We start from the raw sequence: 17,298 nt of genomic DNA, 5'->3' as shown, positions 1-17,298 counted from the left end.
CTCTGCAGCCACCACAGCAGAGACACCCTGGTTCTCGGGGACAGGGTGATCAACCGATGCATCTGGAGATGCGATCCGGACCACTTGTCTAACAGATCCCACTGAAAGATCCTTGCATGGAATTTGCCGAAAGGAATTGCTTCGTAAGAAGCTACCATCTTTCCCAGGATTCGCGTGCAGTGATGCACCGAGACCTGCTTTGGTTTCAGGAGGTCCCTGACCAGAGATGATAAGTCCTGGGCCTTCTCCTCCGGGAGAAACACCTTCTTCTGTTCTGTGTCCAGAATCATGCCCAAGAACAGCAGACGCTTCGCAGGAATCAGCTGTGACTTTGGGATATTCAGAATCCAGCCGTGCTGATGCAGCACTTCCTGAGATAGTGCTACGCTGACTAGCAACTGCTCTTTGGACCTCACCTTTATAAGGAGATCGTCCAAGTACGGGATAATTATGACTCCTTTCTTTCGGAGGAGCATCATCATTTCGGCCATTACCTTGGTAAATACCTGCGGTGCCGTGGACAGACCAAACGGCAGCGTCTGGAATTGGTAATGAGAGTCCTGTACCACAAACCTGAGGTACTCCTGGTGGGGTGGATAAAAGGGGACATGCAGGTAAGCATCCTTGATGTCCAATGACACCATAAAATCCCCCTCTTCCAGGCTTGCAATAACCGCCCTGAGCGATTCCATCTTGAACTTGAACTTTCTTATATGAATGTTCAAGGATTTCAAATTTAGAATGGGTCTCACCGAACCGTCTGGTTTTGGTACCACAAACATTGTGGAATAGTAACCCCGTCCCTGTTGAAGGAGGGGTACCTTGATTATCACCTGCTGAAGATACAGCTTGTGAATAGCTGCCAGTACTACCTCCCTTTCTCCGAGAGCAGCAGGCAAGGCTGATATGAGGTAACGGCGAGGAGGAGTCGCCTCGAACTCCAGCTTGTATCCCTGTGATACTACTTGCAGAACCCAGGGATCCACCTGTGAGCGAACCCACTGGTCGCTGAAGTTCCGGAGACGCGCCCCCACCGCAGCTGGCTCCGCCTGTGTGGAGCCCCAGCGTCATGCGGTGGACTTAGAGGAAGCGGGGAAGGATTTTTGTTCCTGGGAACTGGCTGTCTGGTGCAGCTTTTTCCCTCTTCCCTTGCCTCTGGGCAGAAAGGAAGTGCCTCTGACCCGCTTGCCTTTCTGGGGCCGAAAGGACTGTACCTGATAATACAGTGCTTTCTTAGGCTGTGAGGAAACCTGAGGTAAAAATGTCGATTTCCCAGCTCCGAGAGACCATCCCCAAACAATTCCTCACCCTTGTAAGGCAAAACCTCCATGTGCCTTTTAGAATTAGCATCACCCGTCCACAGCCGAGTCCATAATACTCTCCTGGCAGAAATGGACATTGCATTAATTCTAGATGCCAGCTGGCAAATATCCCTCTGTGCATCTCTCATATATAAGACAACGTCTTTAATATGCTCTATGGTTAGCAAAATCGTATCCCTGTCGAGGGTATCAATATTATCTGACAGGGTATCAGACCAAGCTGCGGCAGCACTACACATCCAAGCTGACGCAATTGCAGGTCTCAGTATAGTACCTGAGTGTGTGTATATACAGACTTCAGGATAGCTTCCTGCTTTCTATCCACAGGCTCCTTTAAGGCGGCCGTATCCTGAGAGGGCAGTGCCACCTTTTTTGACAAGCGTGTGAGTGCCTTATCCACCCTAGGGGATGTCTCCCACCGTAACCTGTCCTCTGGCGGGAAAGGGTACGCCATCAGTAATTTTTTTGAAATCACTAGTTTCTTATCGGGGGAAGCCCACGCTTCTTCACACACTTCATTAAACTCATCTGATGGGGGAAAAACCACCGGTTGCTTTTTCTCCCCAAACATAATACCCTTTTTAGTGGTACCTGGGTTAATGTCAGAAATGTGCAACACATTTTTCATTGCCGTAATCATGCAACGGATGGCCCTTGTGGAATGTACATTAGTCTCGTCCTCGTCGACACTGGAGTCAGACTCCGTGTCGACATCTGTGTCTGCCATCTGAGGTAGCGGGCGTTTTTGAGCCCCTGATGGCCTTTGAGACGCCTGGGCAGGCACTGGCTGAGAAGCCGGCTGTCCCACAGCTGTTATGTCATCGAACCTTTTATGCAAGGAGCTGACACTGTCATGTAATACCTTCCACATATCCACCCACTCTGGTGTCGGCCCCGCAGGGGGTGACATCACACTTATCGGCACCTGCTCCGCCTCCACATAAGCCTCCTCATCAAACATGTCGACACAGCCGTACCGACACACCGCACACACACAGGGAATGCTCTGACTGAGGACAGGACCCCACTAAGTCCTTAGGGGAGACAGAGATAGAGTATGCCAGCACACACCACAGCGCTATATATCAAAGGGATGCACACTATACTGAGTAATTTTTCCCAATAGCTGCTATAAAACACAATTTGCGCCTAAATTTATGTGCCCCCCCTCTCTTTTTTACCCTTGTTGTAGTATATACTGCAGAGGAGAGCCTGGGGAGCGTCCTTCCAGCGGAGCTGTGAAGAGAAAATGGCGCCAGTGTGCTGAGGAAGATAGCCCCACCCCTTTCTCGGCGGACTTCTCCCGCTTTTTTATATGCTTTATGGTGGGGGATTATGCACATATACAGTATATTGGCTGTATTATGTGCTATTTAGCCATGTAAGGTACTCTAAGTGCTGCCCAGGGCGCCCCCCCCAGCGCCCTGCACCCATCAGTGACCGGAGTGTGTGGTGTGCAGAGGGAGCAATGGCGCACAGCTGCAGTGCTGTGCGCTACCTTAATGAAGACAGAAGTCTTCAGCCGCCGATTTTCCACTTCTCTTCGTTCTTCTGGCTCTGCGAGGGGGGCGGCGGCGCGGCTCCGGGACCGGACGACCGAGGCTGTGCCTGTGTTCGATCCCTCTGGAGCTAATGGTGTCCAGTAGCCTTAGAAGCCCAAGCTAGCTGCAAGCAGGTAGGTTCGCTTCTCTCCCCTCAGTCCCACGAAGCAGTGAGTCTGTTGCCAGCAGATCTCACTGAAAATAAAAAACCTAACAAATACTTTCTTTTCTATGAAGCTCAGGAGAGCCCCTAGTGTGCATCCAGCTCTGGCCGGGCACAGATACTGAGGTCTGGAGGAGGGGCATAGAGGGAGGAGCCAGTGCACACCAGATATAGTACCTAATCTTTCTTTTAAGAGTGCCCAGTCTCCTGCGGAGCCCGTCTATACCCATGGTCCTTACGGAGTACCCAGCATCCACTAGGACGTCAGAGAAATATATATATATATATATATATATTATAACAGAGTAGGCAGCACTCCAAATAAAGTTCAAGGTAGCTCCAGTGCCCTCCTAGGTGTCCCGTGCTCAGAGACCCAAATATACAGCATACAAGGCGGCACTCAATCATTTGATTGAGTGCCGCCTTGTATGCTGTGTGTATATATATATATATATATATCTACATACAGTATATATATATATATATATATATATAGAGAGAGAGAGAGAGAGAGAGAGATTTCGCAGGGGGAGTAGTTGCGATAGGGTAGTCGACCTGGTGGCGGCGGTAGTGGTGATGTTGGCGGCACATGCGTAGCACACACTTGGGGTATTTTTCACAAAAAATACCCCGATAATGCTGCGGAGAGGCATCGCAGGGACAGAGCACTGTTCCTGCATGAGATTATTGATATTGCGATGTAATCAATAATCACATTGAGAGTTTGGTCTATTTTAGCATCTGTAAACTGCATCTGAGGATGCGGATAGTGATAAATTGGCCCATAAGACTAAAACTAAATTGAAAATCCTTGTCAAGATTAACACTGACTACATGCCTGCTGAGATGCAATCAGAAATGGAGTTTGCAATAATAAGGAATGGAAAATAAATTCTATCTATTGTATATTGCTCATTCCAAATGATGCAACCCCTATAATACACCTATAGAGGGAATAGATTGGTAATGGGTAGTAGTTTGTAGTACTCGGGTACCTATACATCTAGGAGTAGGGGACCTGTGACTCGTCATTGGCCAGAATAATGTCTATTCATCTATGAATAATATTTACTAATGCAGCTTTATTACACTACAATATAATGAAATAATGTCGTATGAATAATGTTTGATATATACATATTTCAGGCTCTGTAACAAGTGGAAAAACAGACCCTATGAAGGAAAGTGCAGGTAATGTATAGGAAAATATACAATATACAATATTCTGTAAATTGTAATAAAATATAGTCTCTGGTGTCTGATAAATGTTCATAAACTGATACAATTATAAAGTTCACAAGAACGGTTCTGAGATCATTCTTACAAGTTACATATACAGACTTGCAGTGTCTTCCAACATGATGCATGTGTACTATTTGTGCTTAGCCTCAGGGGCGTCTCTAGAGAGGAGGGGACCCGTGTGCAGACTCCGTGTGTGGGCCCCCTCCTCTCCTGTAGCCGTCACCGATGCTGCTAGCGCTCTCAGTGCTGAGACTCTGGCACAGTGCTAGAGTCTACAGCGCATGCGCAGGACTCTGAAAAAATGGCCGCCGCGCCATTTTTCTGGAGTCCTGCACATGCGCTGCAGACTCTGGCACTGTGCCAGAGTCTCTAGCGCTCAGTGCGCTAGCAGCGGCGGTGACGGCTACAGGAGAGGAGGGGGCCCACACACAGTCGCCGATGGATGCCGGAAAGGTAAGTATAGAAGAAATGGGTGCAGTGTGTGCGGTGTGGGCCCCCTCTGGACCCAGGGGCCCGTGTGCACCGCACACACTGCAGCCATTATAGATACGCCAGTGCTTAGCCTACATCTTGCAGGATCTCACATTAGGACTTATATAGGGCTGGCCACATTTTCCACCAAAAGCAGTTGATTCTACAAGCACTGGCAAGCTCTGGCAACCACATCACTTTAAACAATGTATTTATGTTAAAGAGCTATATATATATTTCTGCAGCGGGGTACATTTGTTTCCACAGGGAAACATTGGGGTGTAGAGATGGATCTTGATCCAGGCACCAACAGGCTAAACTTTAGACTGTCCCAGGATGCATTGGGGCATACTCTATAACCCCGCCTCCAGGCACTGTGAGCTCAGTTTCAAGTTGGTGCCCTGCAGAGCAGGTCACTTAACACGGGGGCTGCACTGGGCAGCCCTGAAAAAGCTTTCAGAAGAATTCAAGAGCTGCAGCACTTACATGTCAGGGTGACATTCTGTTCTGCGGCTCCGTCACCTCCCCAGCGGCGTCGTAAACTCCCGCTGGCTCTGTTCCCGGGTACTTGCAGTGGAGATGCTCCGGCTTAGACACACGGTCGTAGATGCTCTCCTGGGTCAAATGGCTACTACGGAAGGGAGGAGGTAAGAGGGTCCCCCAGGCGGGACCCGCCATTAAATTGCGTTCCGATCCCAGTCTAAGTAGACGGACTGTGATGCTGGCGTGGACACTGTAACCGAGCAGGGACCCCACTATATCCACCAGGGCATAGGAGTACAGGTCAGGTGTACTAATGCCCACTTTACTAAGACTCCGTAATACCAGGTGGTAAGGACCAGCATAGGGGAGAAGGCCCTTGACCTGTAGCCCCTCCCCAAGCTCTGGGCACCATCTACTGCTGGTGTTCCCACCCTGGAGCTGCCTCATACTCTCCCTCACTCCCTGACTGAGATGCTGGGCGCCATCTTCTAAGAATAGTTGCGACTGGTCTCCGGGACTGCAGGGCAAGGTCTCCTCTGTAAATCTGCCTGTATATCAGCGCCGTGATTTTACACACATTTAAGTATTCTACATGTCGATATTAAGACAGTGTTAGTTAAGAACAAGTGTGCCAGAATATATTGTACGAGTATTCTGATATATACCGGTACATCTGATCTCAGACCGTGCAGTGTTTGATATATATATATATATATATATATATACAGTGGGGATTGAAAGTTTGGGCACCCCTGGCAAAAATTCATTTTAATGTGCAAAAAGAAGCCAAGGAAAGATGGAAAAATCTCCAAATGGCATCAAATTACAGATTAGACATTCTTATAACATGTCAAAAAAAGTTTGATTTTATTTCCATCATATACACTTTCAAAAGAACAGAAAATAAAAAATGGCATCTGCAAAAGTTTGGGCACCCTGCAGAGTTAATACCTTGTACTTCCCCCTTTGGCAAGTATCACAGCTTGTAAATGCTTTTTGTAGCCAGCCAAGAGTCTTTCAATTCTTGTTTGAGGTATCTTCGCCCATTCTTCCTTACAAAACTCTCCAGTTCTTTGAGATTCCTGGGCTGTCTGTGACGCACTGCTCTTTTAAGGTCTATCCATAGATTTTCAATTATGTTGAGGTCAGGAGATTGTGAAGGCCATGGCAAAACCTTCAGTTTATGCCTCTTGATGTAATCCACCGTGGATTTTGAGGTGTGTTTAGGATCATTAACCATTTGTAGAAGCCAGCCTCTCTTTAACTTCAGCTTTTTCACAGATGGTATCAAGTTAGCGTCCAAAATTTGCTGGAATCTTATTGAATCCATTTTTCCTTCTACTTGTGAAATATTCCCTGTGCCACTGGCTGCAATACAACCCCAAAGCATGATTGATCCACCCCCATGCTTAACAGTTGTACAGAGGTTCTTTTCATTAAATTCTGTGCCCTTCCTTTTCCAAACGTACCTTTGCTCATTCTGGCCAAAAAGTTCTATTTTAACCTCATCGGTCCACAGAACTTTATTCCAAAATGCATCAGGCTTGTCTATATGTTCATTTGCACACTTCAAACGCTGATTTTTGTGGTGAGGACGTAGAAGAGGTTTTCTTCTGATGACTCTTCCATGAAGACCATATTTGTACAAGTATCTCTTTATAGTGGAATAGTGTACCACAACTCCAGTGTCTGCCAGGTCTTCCTGGAGGGATCGTGCAGTCAAACGTGGATTTTGACTTGCTTTTCTCACAATCCTGCAAGCTGTTCTATCTGATATTTTTCTTGGTCTTCCAGATCTTGCTTTAACTTTCACTGTTCCTGATGACTGCCATTTCTTAATTACATTCCGAACAGAGGATATGGGCATCTGATAACGCTTTGCTATCTTCTTATAGCCTTCTCCTGCTTTGTGAACATCAACTATTCTCAGTTTCAGTGTTCTACACAACTGCTTAGAGGAACCCATGGTGCTGATTGTTGGAGCAAGGTCAGATAAGTCTGGGCTTTTAAAACCTTTGAGATTGACATCACCTGGTCTTTCCAGACGATGATTGAGAACAATCCATGACACTGCCAGGTCTCAGCTGTCCAAAGGGGGCAGTACAAGGTATTAACTCTGCAGGGTGCCTAAACTTTTGCAGACGCCATTTTTTGTTTTCTGTTCTTTTGAAAGTGTAAATGATGGAAATAAAATCAAACTTTTTTACATGTTATAAAAATGTCTAATCTGTAATTTGATGCCTTTTGGAGATTTTTCCATCTTTCATTGACTTCTTTTTCCACATTAAAATGATTTTTTGCCTGGGGTGCCCAAACTTTCAATCCCCACTGTATATATATATATATATATATATATATATATATATATACACACATTTACAGTACCAGTCCAGTGCAGTTTTATTGTCTTATTAAAATAATTGTCTGCATTGCCACTGTGACTGTGTGTGCCTGTATCTGCTGTGTGGATTTCACTTTCATTGTACCCCAGCTTTAGCTATCACTGTATTCTGTACCCTAAGGGACTAGGTGCGTCTTGGTCACATATATAGTGCTTCACAGTATATACTGTTAAGTGTATTCTACTGTGTACTCAGTCACATACTACTGGATTTATTCACTGGTGTTGTGTACGGTGTATGCAGTCACATTGTACCGGACTTAGTCGCTGGGGTTGTGTACTGTGTGCGCTGTCACATACTAGGGGATTTATTCGCAAGTATTGTACTCCGTCTGGCTGTATCATACTCATACACTCTGTGGTTACATTCACTGAAAATGTCTAACACAAAGGGCGGGAAATCCACGGACGCTCCTGTATCATGCAGAGCATGCGCCAAGGATTTGCCTGAGTGGGAAGTTTTGTATGAAGGTCTGTGTACTACGTGTCATACATTTCCCAGTCAGTCCTCAGCTCTTGTAACCAATCAGGAGCCACCTTGGGTGGCGTTCTCATCTATGTTAAATATGCTTGTGACACGCCTCATGCCCCCTATAGGACCTCCTGTGCCATTACAGTCACATATTGTCCCTATGGTAAATACGCCTTGGGCGGATAATTTGTCTACCCAGTTGCAGCAATTGAATCAATCCTTGGTTAGATATAAAACTGTCCCTAGTCACTCTTGTGTCACGGGGTCATCTAAGCGGGCTGCTTCCTCCTCACATTCCACTAATCTCTCAGAAGATTCTTCTGATGAGGATGGGGAGTATACTTCCCGGTCAGACACTGACACAGTTGCTTCTGATGAGGAATCTACTACTCAGGTTGATGTCCCTGATTTAGTGGTTGCTATTAAGCAGATCCTACAGATCACGGATGATGATGAGGATTCCACTACGGTGTCTAAGAAACCTGAAAAGTTTAAACATCAGAAGGTAACTAACACTTTATTGCCGCATTGTGACCATTTAGTAGACATACGTAAAGAACCCTGGTCTTCTCCACGAAAGTAATTCTCCCTATCTAAAAGGATATTAGCGCGCTGTCCTCTCCCTTCAGAGTTATGTAACAAGTGGGAAAACTCACCGCCGGTGGATTCCCATGTCACCCATGTCTCGTGGTGTCATCTACTCTGCCTGTCACCACTGTCACCTCACTGAAGGAACCGACAGATAAGCGCGTGGAGGGATGCCTGAGTCTATTTACTGCCGTGCTGTACATAGACCCACTATAGCAGACCCCTGGGCTGCAAAAGGAATTGAAGCATTAGAAGAAGAGCTGCCTCAGGATATCTCTGACACCGCCAGACAATACCTGTCTCATATTACCACCGCCACCTATTACATTCAGGAGGCATCCTCTGAGGCGGGTGTGTTGGCGGCCAAGGCATTGACTACGTCCATCCTGGCTCGCCGTATTTTGTGGTTGAGGTCATGGAAGGTGGACCTGGACTCCAAAAAGACTTTGGAGGTACTCCATTTCAAAGGGGACATCCTATTTGGGGAAGATCTCAATAAAATTGTGACCGACTTAGCAGCTGTTAAGACTGCTTTTCTCCCAAATACTAATCCTTCTGTACAGAAGGCAAAAGGTACCACTTTTCGCTTCTTTCAACCTCAAGGGAAGGCAAAAGGTCAGGCATACCCGAGAAAAACTCGTGCTCCCAGAACCACTAAACCCAAGGCAAAACAATCCCGGGCAGCCCGTCAGCCTGCTTTTAAACACGAGAAGCCTGCTGCATGACAGGGGGGACCCCAGGGTGGGAAGCCGACTTCTGCGATTACCCAGGTCTGGTTGAAGACCACTTCAGATGCATGGGTGCGAGAAGTTGTCTTTCATGGGTACGCTGTGACTTTCAAGAGGTGTCGCCCTCGCCAGTTCTGCACAATGGTTATCACTTCGGATCCGCTGAAGGCGCAAGCTCTACAACTAGTTGTGCGTTCCCTCCTGGATACAGGAGTGGTGGTGCCGGTACCTCTGTCCCAGAGAGGCAGAGGATACTACTTGACCCTGTTTCTAGTCCCAAAAACCCAGTGGGTCTTTCCGGCCCATACTCAACCTCAAATCACTGAACAAGTTTGTTAGAGTGTCCAAGTTCCGTATGGAAACACTGCACTCAATTGTACTGGCCATGGAACCCGGAGACTATATGGTATCCCTGGATATACAAGATGCTTACGTCCATATACCTATTGCCATATCGCATCAGCAATATCTGCAGTTTGCTATTGGCAACCTTTATTATCAATTCTAGGCTCTGCCGTTTGGACTGGCCGTGGCCCCTTAGATCATCACCAAGGTTATGCCGTGATGACGGCTCATCTCCGTCGCCAGGGAGTCAGGATCCTGCCATATCTGGACGACTTGCTGATTCTGGCAAACTCCCACGATGTCCTCCTCAGTCCTCTACAACTGACGGTAAACTTCCTACAAGCCCACAGGTTGCTCATCAACTGGAAGAAGTCCTCGCTGGTCCCTGCTCAGAGCATTGTGCAACTCGGGGCACTGCTGGACACACACAGTCAACGGCTGTTTCTGTCTCCAGAGAAGGTCCTGAAACGTCAGGACAGGATCAGATACTTCCTCTCTCGCCCAAGAGTGTCGATATACTCGGCGATGCAAGTACTAGGCCTCATGGTGTCGGAGTGCGACATGGTAGAGTACGCTCAATTTCATTCCCGCCCTCTGCAGAGGTTAATCCTTTCCAAGTGGGACAGCCTACTTCATCGGATCAGGTCTCATATGTTCTCCTTGACTCCGGAGGTTCATCTGTCGCTGACCTGGTGGCTACAGGACCAGCAATTGAGCAGGGGCCGTCCTTTCTGGATCCCCAACTGGGTCCTACTAACTACAGATGCAATGCTCTTTCCAGGGTCGGTGGACCAGGGAGGAATCACTCCTCCCGATAAACATTCTGGAATTGCGGGCAGTGTTAAATGCTTTGTCTCTCGCCCTGTCTCTGATAGAGAACAGGCCTGTTCAAGTACCGTCAGACAACGCCACCACGGTGGCATACATAAACCATCAAGGTGGCACTCACAGTTGCATGGCAATGATGAAAGTGTCAAAAATCCTTTGTTGGGCGGAATGCCATCTGCCAGAAATATTGGCAGTGTTCTTTCCGGGGGTTCTCAACTGGGAACCGGATTTCCTCAGTCGTCAGGACCCCTTAGACTCGGTCAGGTATGGGCAAAGGCAGAGAAGGTAGCTGAGGGATTGTGCTTTCTCGTAATAACAGAGAACAATAGCTTATAGCCAGTATCCAAAATACAACATACATTATTATATATATGTGAATGTTTTGCCTTTTCATAGTAGGTTAACTTAATATGATTCCTGCCAAGTTCTCAGGACATTGTTAGACCAAAAAATAAGAATTTACTTACCGATAATTCTATTTCTCGGAGTCCGTAGTGGATGCTGGGGTTCCTGAAAGGACCATGGGGAATAGCGGCTCCGCAGGAGACAGGGCACAAAAAGTAAAGCTTTAGGATCAGGTGGTGTGCACTGGCTCCTCCCCCTATGACCCTCCTCCAAGCCAGTTAGGTACTGTGCCCGGACGAGCGTACACAATAAGGGAGGAATTTTGAATCCCGGGTAAGACTCATACCAGCCACACCAATCACACCGTACAACTTGTGATCTAAACCCAGTTAACAGTATGATAACAGCGGAGCCTCTGAAAAGATGGCTCACAACAATAATAACCCGATTTTTGTAACTATGTACAAGTATTGCAGATAATCCGCACTTGGGATGGGCGCCCAGCATCCACTACGGACTCCGAGAAATAGAATTATCGGTAAGTAAATTCTTATTTTCTCTATCGTCCTAGTGGATGCTGGGGTTCCTGAAAGGACCATGGGGATTATACCAAAGCTCCCAAACGGGCGGGAGAGTGCGGATGACTCTGCAGCACCGAATGAGAGAACTCCAGGTCCTCCTTTGCCAGGGTATCAAATTTGTAGAATTTTACAAACGTGTTCTCCCCTGACCACGTAGCTGCTCGGCATAGTTGTAATGCCGAGACCTCTCGGGCAGCCGCCCAAGATGAGCCCACCTTCCTTGTGGAATGGGCCTTAACCGATTTAGACTGTGGCAGGCCTGCCTCAGAATGTGCAAGTTGAATTGTGTTACAAATCCAACGAGCAATCGACTGCTTAGAAGCAGGCGCACCCAACTTGTTGGGTGCATACAGTATAAACAGCGAGTCAGATTTTCTGACTCCAGCTGTCCTGGAATATATTTTCAGGGCCCTGACAACTTCTAGCAACTTGGAGTCCTCCAAGTCCCTAGTAGGTGCAAGGCACCACAATAAGCTGGTTCAGGTGAAACACTGACACCACCTTAGGGAGAGAACTGGGGACGAGTCCGCAGCTCTGCCCTGTCCGAATGGACAAACAGATATGGGCTTTTTTGAGAAAAAACCACCAATTTGACACTCGCCTGGTCCAGGCCAGGGCCAAGAGCATGGTCACTTTTTATGTGAGATGCTGCAAATCCACATATTTGACTGGTTTTAAACCAATGTGATTTGAGAAATCCCAGAACTACGTTGAGATCCCACAGTGCCACTGGAGGCACAAAAAAGGGGTTTGTATATGCAATACTCCCTTGACAAACTTCTGGACTTCAGGAACTGAAGCCAATTCTTTCTGGAAGAAAATTTACAGGGCCGAATTTGAACCTTAATGGACCCCAATTTGAGGCCCATAGACACTCCTGTTTGCAGGAAATGCAGGAAACGACCGAGTTGAAATTTCTTTGTGGGGCCTTCCTGGCCTCACACCACGCAACAAATTTTCGCCACACGTGGTGATAATGTTGTGCGGTCACCTCCTTTCTGGCTTTGACCAGGGTAGGAATGACCTCTTCCGGAATGCCTTTTTTTCCCTTAGGATCCGGCTTTCCATCGCCATGCCGACAAACGCAGCTGCGGTAAGTCTTGGAACAGACATGGTACTTGCTGAAGCAAGTCCCTTCTTAGCGGCAGAGGCCATAAGACCTCTGTAAGCATCTCTTGAAGTTCCGGGTACCAAGTCCTTCTTGGCCAATCCGGAGCCATGAGTATAGTTCTTACTCCTCTACGTCTTATAATTCTCAGCACCTTAGGTATGAGAAGCAGAGGAGGGAACACATACACCGACTGGTACACCCACGGTGTTACCAGAACGTCCACATCTATTGCCTGAGGGTCCCTTGACCTGGCGCAATACCTGTCCCGTTTTTTGTTCAGACGGGACGCCATCATGTCCACCTTTGGTATTTCCCAACGGTTTACAATCATGTGGAAAAAACTTCTCAATGAAGTTTCCACTCTCCCGGGTGGAGGTCATGCTGAGGAAGTCTGCTTCCCAGTTTCCATTCCCGGGATGAAAAACTGCTGACAGTGTTATCACATGATTTTCCGCCCAGCGAAAAGTCCTTGCAGTTTCTGCCATTGCCCTCCTGCTTCTTGTGTCGCCCTGTCTGTTTACGTGGGCGACTGCCGTGATGTTTTTCCCACTGGATCAATACCGGCTGACCTTGAAGCAGAGGTCTTGCTAAGCTTAGAGCATTATAAATTTACCCTTAGCTCCAGTATATTTATGTGGAGAAAAGTCTCCATACTTGATCACACTCCCTGGAAATTTTTCCCTTGTGTGACTGCTCCCCAGCCTCTCAGGCTGGGCTCCGTGGTTACCAGCATCCAATCCTGAATGCCGAATCTGCGGCCCTCTAGAAGATGAGCACTCTATAACCACCACAGGAGAGACACCCTTGTCCTTGGATATTGGGTTATCCGCTGATGCATCTGAAGATGCGATCCGGACCATTTGTCCAGCAGATCCCACTGAAAAGTTCTTACGTGAAATCTGCCGAATGGAATTGCTTCGTAGGAAGCCACCATTTTTACCAGGACCCTTGTGCAATGATGCACTGTTTTTAGGAGGTTCCTGACTTGCTCGGATAACTCCCTGGCTTTCTCTTCCGGGAGAAACACCTTTTTCTGGACTGTGTCCAGAATCATCCCTAGGCACAGCAGACGTGTCGTCGGGATCAGCTGCGATTTTGGAATATTTAGAAACCACCCGTGCTGATTGTAGCAGTATCCGAGATAGTGCTACTCCGACCTCCAACTGTTCCCTGGACTATGCCCCTATCAGGAGATCGTCCAAGTAAGGGATAATTAAGACGCCTTTTCTTCGAAGAAGAATCATCAATTCGGCCATTACCTTGGTAAAGACCCCGGGGTGCCGTGGACAATCCAAACGGCAGCGTCTGAAACTGATAGTGACAGTTCTGCACCACGAACCTGAGGTACCCTTAGTGAGAAAGGCAAATTTGGGACATAGAGGTAAGCATCCCTGATGTCCCGGGACACTATATAGTCCCCTTCTTCCTGGTTCGTTATCACTGCTCTGAGTGACTTCATCTTAATTTGAACCTTTGTAAGTGTTCAAAAAAAATTTTTTTTAGAATAAGTCTCACCTAGCCTTCTGGCTTCAGTACCACAATATAGTGTGGAATAATACCCCTTTTCTGTAGTAGGAGGGGTAATTTAATTGTCACCTGCTGGGAACACAGCTTGTGAATTTTTTCCCATACTACCTCCTTGTCGGAGGGAGACTTGGTAAAGCAGACTTCAGGAGCCTGCGAAGGGGAAACGTCTCGACATTCCCATCTGTACCCCCGGGATACTACTTGTAGGATCCAGGGGTCCTGTACGGTCTCAGCGCCATGCTGAGAACTTGTCAGACGCGGTGGAACGCTTCTGTTCCTGGGAATAGGCTGCCTGTTGCAGTCTTCTTCCCTTTCCTCTATCCCTGGGCAGATATGATCTTATAGGGACGAGAGGACTGAGGCTGAAAAGACGGTGTCTTTTTCTGCAGAGATGTGACTTAGGGTAAAAAACGGTGGATTTTCCAGCAGTTGCCGTGACCACCAGGTCCGATGGACCGACCCCAAACAAGTCCTCTTCCTTTATACGGCCATACTGTGCCGTTTGGAATCTGCATCACCTGACCACTGTCGTGTCCATAACATCTTCTGGCAGTTATGGACATCGCGTTTATTCATGATGCCAGAGTGCAAATATCCCTCTGTGCATCTCGCATATATAGAAATGCTCTATAGTCAATAAAATACTGTCCCTGTCAAGGGTATCAATATTTTTAGTCAGGGAATCCGACCAAGCCACCCTAGCTCTGCACATCCAGGCTGAGGCGATCGCTGGCCGCAGTATAACACCAGTATGTGTGTATATACTTTTTATTATATTTTCCAGCCTTGTCAGCTGGTCCTTGAGGACGGCCCTATCTATAGACGGTACCGCCACTTGTTTTGATAAGCGTGTGAGCGCCTTATCCACCTTAAGGGGTGTTTCCCAACGCGCCCTAACTTCTGGCGGGAAAGGGTATACCGCCCATAATTTTCTATCGGGGGGAACCCACGCATCATCACACACTTTATTTAATTTATCTGATTCAGGAAAAACTATGGTAGTTTTTTCACATCCCACATAATACCCTCTTTTGTGGTACTTGTAGTATCAGAAATACGTAACACCTCCTTCATTGCCTTTAACGTGTGGCCCTAATAAGGAATACGTTTGTTTATTCACCGTCGACACTGGATTCAGTGTCCCTGTCTGTGTCTGTGTCGACCGACTAAAGTAAACGGGCGTTTTAAAACCCTTGACGGTGTTTTTGAGACGTCTGGACCGTACTAATTGTTTGTCGGCCGTCTCATGTCGTCAACCGACCTTGCAGCGTGTTGACATTATCACGTAATTTCCTAAATAAGCCATCCATTCCGGTGTCGACTCCCTAGAGAGTGACATCACCATTACAGGCAATTGCTCCGCCTCCTCACCAACATCGTCCTCCTACCTGTCGACACACACGTACCGACACACAGCACACACACAGGGAATGCTCTGATAGAGGACAGGACCCACTAGCCCTTTGGAGAGACAGAGGGAGAGTTTGCCAGCACACACCAAAAACGCTATAATTATATAGGGACAACCTTATATAAGTGTTTTCCCTTATAGCATCTTAATATATATATAAGCATATCGCCAAATTAGTGCCCCCCCTCTCTGTTTTAACCCTGTTTCTGTAGTGCAGTGCAGGGGAGAGCCTGGGAGCCTTCCCTCCAGCCTTTCTGTGAGGGAAAATGGCACTGTGTGCTGAGGAGATAGGCCCCGCCCCTTTTTCGGCGGCCTCGTCTCCCGCTCTTAACGGATTCTGGCAGGGGTTAAATATCTCCATATAGCCTCCGGAGGCTATATGTGAGGTATTTTTAGCCAAAATAGGTATTCATTTGCCTCCCAGGGCGCCCCCCTCCCAGCGCCCTGCACCCTCAGTGACTGCCGTGTGAAGTGTGCTGAGAGGAAAATGGCGCACAGCTGCAGTGCTGTGCGCTACCTTTAGAAGACTGAGGAGTCTTCTGCCGCCGATTCTGGACCTCTTCTTACTTCAGCATCTGCAAGGGGGCCGGCGGCAAGGCTCCGGTGACCATCCAGGCTGTACCTGTGATCGTCCCTCTGGAGCTGATGTCCAGTAGCCAAGAAGCCAATCCATCCTGCACGCAGGTGAGTTCACTTCTTCTCCCCTAAGTCCCTCGTTGCAGTGATCCTGTTGCCAGCAGGACTCACTGTAAAATAAAAAACCTAAGCTAAACTTTCCTAAGCAGCTCTTTAGGAGAGCCACCTAGATTGCACCCTTCTCGGCCGGGCACAAAATCTAACTGGCTTGGAGGAGGGTCATAGGGGGAGGAGCCAGTGCACACCACCTGATCCTAAAGCTTTACTTTTTGTGCCCTGTCTCCTGCGGAGCCGCTATTCCCCATGGTCCTTTCAGGAACCCCAGCATCCACTAGGACGATAGAGAAAAGCAGCATATGATGGTTTAAAGACTCTTCAACTTTATTTTGTTACCTTCTCCTTTGTTATGGTTCTGAAGATGGAATTGGGAAAATAGTAGTAGACCCTAATTCATTCTACATCTATTCAAAAAGGAAAGTTTAACTGTTCTTGTCTTCTAGAACCAGAAACCACAAACCAGGACGAGTTGCAGAAGCAGAAAAGCTTTATGAAACTTCAGAAGAAGCAGGAGAAGGAAGTGAAAGAACTGGAACGGAAGGGACAAAAGCGCAAGGAAGAGATTCTGCAAAAATACGCCAGCGCCTTCAGTGACCTGTACACACAGACCAACAAGAAGAAAAATGGCAAGGCTCAGAAAAAGAAGTATGTGTACCTAGACCTTAATAATAATGAAACAGCTTCACTCATGCAGCCCCTTGTCTACAGGTGTATGTAATATAGGTGTCCCAACTCCTTGCTCAGGTTTCCTCCTCTAGCTCAGTCTCTTTACGTCCCTGCTGTGTTATTGTACAGAGGGGGACCCTTATATATAGGCTTACCATACTATCCCTTTAAACCAGTACTCTCATGAATTACACAGGTTCTATGGCTGATGGAAACCAGCTGAAATGTAGGCTTGAATTAAACGAGCCACAGAACCTGTGTCATTTAGATAGTATGGTAAGCCTACTTATATATGCACGTATGAACATCAGGTTACCTGTTGGATTTTACAGGTTTAATGCAGTTCACATCACAGCTGTTGCAGTGAACAGGCATCTAAC

At 47.3% G+C, this 17,298-nt stretch overlaps 1 protein-coding gene across 1 annotated transcript in view; it reads left to right on the top strand.

The window, feature by feature from the left end:
- PLCB2 (phospholipase C beta 2) overlaps positions 1-17,298 on the top strand; it is a 294,302-nt gene that overhangs the window by 235,784 nt on the left and 41,220 nt on the right. Inside the window, exons 25-26 of the mRNA XM_063947515.1 lie at positions 4,173-4,217; positions 16,696-16,897. Of these exons, the coding sequence (XP_063803585.1) occupies positions 4,173-4,217; positions 16,696-16,897 (247 nt within the window). The remainder of the gene's footprint in view (positions 1-4,172; positions 4,218-16,695; positions 16,898-17,298) is intronic.

The sequence above is a fragment of the Pseudophryne corroboree genome, chromosome 12, assembly GCF_028390025.1.
Source record: "Pseudophryne corroboree isolate aPseCor3 chromosome 12, aPseCor3.hap2, whole genome shotgun sequence".
NCBI classification, from domain to species: domain Eukaryota; kingdom Metazoa; phylum Chordata; class Amphibia; order Anura; family Myobatrachidae; genus Pseudophryne; species Pseudophryne corroboree.
This window is presented reverse-complemented; position numbering and strand designations above follow the sequence as displayed.